At 32.0% G+C, this 3,510-nt stretch overlaps 1 protein-coding gene across 1 annotated transcript; it reads left to right on the top strand.

Annotated features, from left to right (window-relative positions):
- Positions 1-2,324: 2,324 nt before the first annotated feature.
- On the top strand, positions 2,325-3,510 carry LOC146914662 (uncharacterized). The gene has a single exon (XM_085717452.1). The coding sequence runs from the start codon at positions 2,325-2,327 to the stop codon at positions 3,414-3,416; it is 1,092 nt and encodes a 363-aa protein (XP_085573578.1). The 3' UTR covers positions 3,417-3,510.

The raw sequence follows: 3,510 nt of genomic DNA, 5'->3' as shown, positions 1-3,510 counted from the left end.
GCTTCTGTTATATATATATTGCAAGGTGTATGCTCGAAAGGAGCCCTTTATGGACTGATACTCTGAAGAACAATATTATGCTACTCAAAGAAACAACTAAGTTAATATTTCTAATTAGTTTAACAAATTGATATTTTGGACTTCCAAATAGATTTTGATTTTTCAAGAGCATGTGTATGTTCATAACAATAACAGTAAGCTTTGTTTATATTATGTCAAACTCATGGCTAACTTTCATATTGATCCTCTAGAATGTGCTAATTGTTTGTAACACTTTATTGTCATGATGATCGTTATTATGATAGATATAAATCACTCCAAATAAATAAACAAGAGTGACGGTTCTTTAATGTATTTTCTACTTTGGTTGGATTTCATATTTATTCCTTGTCCTCGGTCCTATGAATTGGTTGGTTTAGGGAAGAAACATAATTTACATTACTCAATATAAAAGTAATACATAATGCCCCTTTAAACCATGAGAAACTTCTCCAAACCCCCTCTTTATTGACTTAAATCACAATTAAAGTGACTAAAAAACGCCCTGAAAATAAAGTAAGACAACATGTCATGAAGGTAGATTTTGAGAAGGTTTATGACTCTGTGGATAGGTATTATCTAGAAGTTATGGTAAATATGAATTTTTCAAGGTTACGGAGTATGGTAGAAATGAATTTTCATGTGTTATGGAGAAAATAGGCTATAGAGTGTGTATCAACGACAACAACTTAAGTGCTTCAGCTGGTTTGTTTTCTAGGTACAAAGTGGATAGTAGCACATATGATATGATTTTGCTGGCTGATAAGAGTTGGGCTAATGTTAGAGCAATGAAAATTATCATTACCCTTTTTGACGTGCTCATCTTCCCGCTACTAATACTAATAATAGTAGTTTTTTTTTTGTTTTATGACAAAACTAATAAGAGTAGTTATTATTTATAAATTACAATCTAATATAAAAAAACCATGCAAGTGATGCATTTTATTATTTATAAATTTACATAAAAAAGAAAAATATATGTCCTTGTAAAAAATGTCAATGATACATAAAAAACAAGGGACTCATTAATTCGACAGATTGACGGGCAAGAAGAGAGACTCTGATGGGGAGGAAGAGAGATGTTCCATGATTTGTTATTTTTTAATTAAACAAATAATTGTTGTTTTAATTTTAAATCTCAACCCGTGAAAGTTTTTTTTGCACATGTCTTGCATCCATATCCTAAATGGACTAAATGCAAATAAAATCAATTTCCGGCAATGCAAATGATGCCACATCAAGAGTGGTATAAAGGGTGGATTGAAATAAAGGGTGGGGCTTATTTAATTTTCCATTTTTAATTTTGTTTTTGTTTATTTTTAAATTAAAATAAATCAATTTCCAGCAATGCAAATGATGCCACATCAAGAGTGGTATAAAGGGTGGATTGAAACAAAGGGTGTTCACCAATCATAACTCATCAAAGAGAGTGTATTGAAAGTGTGTGTTGCCAGCATTCTTCAAATAATTTTAGACTAAAAATATAATCTACATTGTTATTTTTTTAATGACACCAACAAAGATCTTTATCATAAAAAAGTTATTTAAGAGTGTAATTGAGATAATAAAAAAATAAGTATAAATTTGTTAACTTTTTAAATAATAAATAAAAGAAAAGAAAAAATCAAAGCCCAAACCCAATTGATTAAACCCTAAAACAACAAATAAAAGCTCATCGAAGAGTAAAACCTTTTATGCATCAACGATCAAAAGGTTTCTCAACAATTCAGGTTTCTTCCGTTATCCACAAATTGGTTGGATTTTTATTTTTCTGTATTGCATCCATTATCATAAAGTTTATATATTTTTTTTTCCTTCTTCTTTCTCTTAATTGCATATTGTTTCTGCTCTTTTTTGAATTTGTCTGTTTTTCAGTAATAGCAATTAGCAAGGCCCCTATATGGATAAACAGAATAATTAAACACTTATGGCATAAACACTTATGTAAAAGCTATTTTTATAACGAAAGATAAAATAAAGTCAAATTGTTTCTATGTAAGTTATAACTTGTTTGCATAAGCTATTTTTCTAGAGCTTATGGACATGCCATAAGCTTGTTTCCATAGGCTCTCTCAAAAAGACTCTCATACAAATACACAGTTTACTTTAATATGGCAATATGGCTTGTTTGGATTAAACAACTTCATTTGCACCTTATAGCATTACTGCTTATTATGATAAGCACTTTTGTATAAGTTATTTCTATAATCTATGTTGCTCAGCATGTTGTAGATGGTATCATTTATTTCTAACAAATCCATAATATTTATTTATTATGATAGGCAATGAGGAAGGCAGATTGGGCAAATTTAGAAGGTCTACCTCTTAGTTTGGTTCTTGAGAAGTTGGAAGAACACATAGATCATGTTAGGTTTCGTGTGGTGTGCAAGACTTGGCTATTAGTTGCAAATCATCTTAACCATAAAAATCATCAATTTAGGATTAATGTCCCTCCTATGTTGATGATCCTCTCATACAATAATTCTCATATACGTACAATATCACAGACGAAGAAAAGATCTTTGTATAGTATTCTTAGTGAGAAAGAGTACCCTATTCAATTATCCCATCCTTCCATCAATGAAATGACGGTGTGTTTGGGCGTTAGCCATGGTTGGCTTGCATTGGTGGATGACAACAAAGCCATAACACTAGCGAATCCTTTTAAGTATAGTGTAGCTCCCATTAGTCTGCCACCTCTCCAATCTGTTTGCAAGGTTACCTTGTCTGATGACCCGATTACAAGCCCGAGTAATTACGTGGTTGCAGCGATTTACAATTGTGGTTCTCTCGCTTTCAAAAGAGCAAGTCAATCATCTTGGATTCGTGTAAACAGATATGGATTTTATGTCACTGATGTTGTATTTTATAAAGGTCTGATATTTGCTGTTGGCAACGGAGACACCATTTTAAGCTTCGGGTTCAACAATTCTGCCTGTTATGAGATGGCTAGTACTCAGAATTTTTTTCCAGAACAATATCATTATGAAGGGCATGGTTATTTTGTGAAATCATTGACCGGAGACCTATGGATGGTGAAAAGATGTTTAATTGATCCTCGCAAGCGTTTATGCAAACTCTACGTTTACAAATTGGAACTGGATGCTATGAGTGGAAAAGTTAAACATTTCAACATACTTGACAGTTTGGAAAACAACATTTTATTTGTTGGAATCGGCGATTCAATTTCTGTGCCAGCCTCTTGTTTCTCCAAGTTTGAAAAGGATTCAATTTATTTTATTTATGATGGCGACGGAGATGATTTAGAGTTACAAATCCATAATGCGAAGGATGGAAGTTTCCGTAGTCAATCTTTACCAATTTCCTTCAACCGGATGTCACATCTTTGGGTTCTACCACAATTTCAATGGGATTGATCGGTTCATCTTTACGTTAGGTATTTTAATTATTGATCCATTTATTGTCAACATTGACAAAGTATTCTATCCTTTTATGCTTCTTGCTAAGATT

The sequence above is a fragment of the Medicago sativa genome, chromosome 6 (genome assembly GCF_051527215.1).
Source record: "Medicago sativa cultivar Bolivia chromosome 6, Bolivia_mono, whole genome shotgun sequence".
Lineage (NCBI taxonomy): Eukaryota > Viridiplantae > Streptophyta > Magnoliopsida > Fabales > Fabaceae > Medicago > Medicago sativa.
This window is presented reverse-complemented; position numbering and strand designations above follow the sequence as displayed.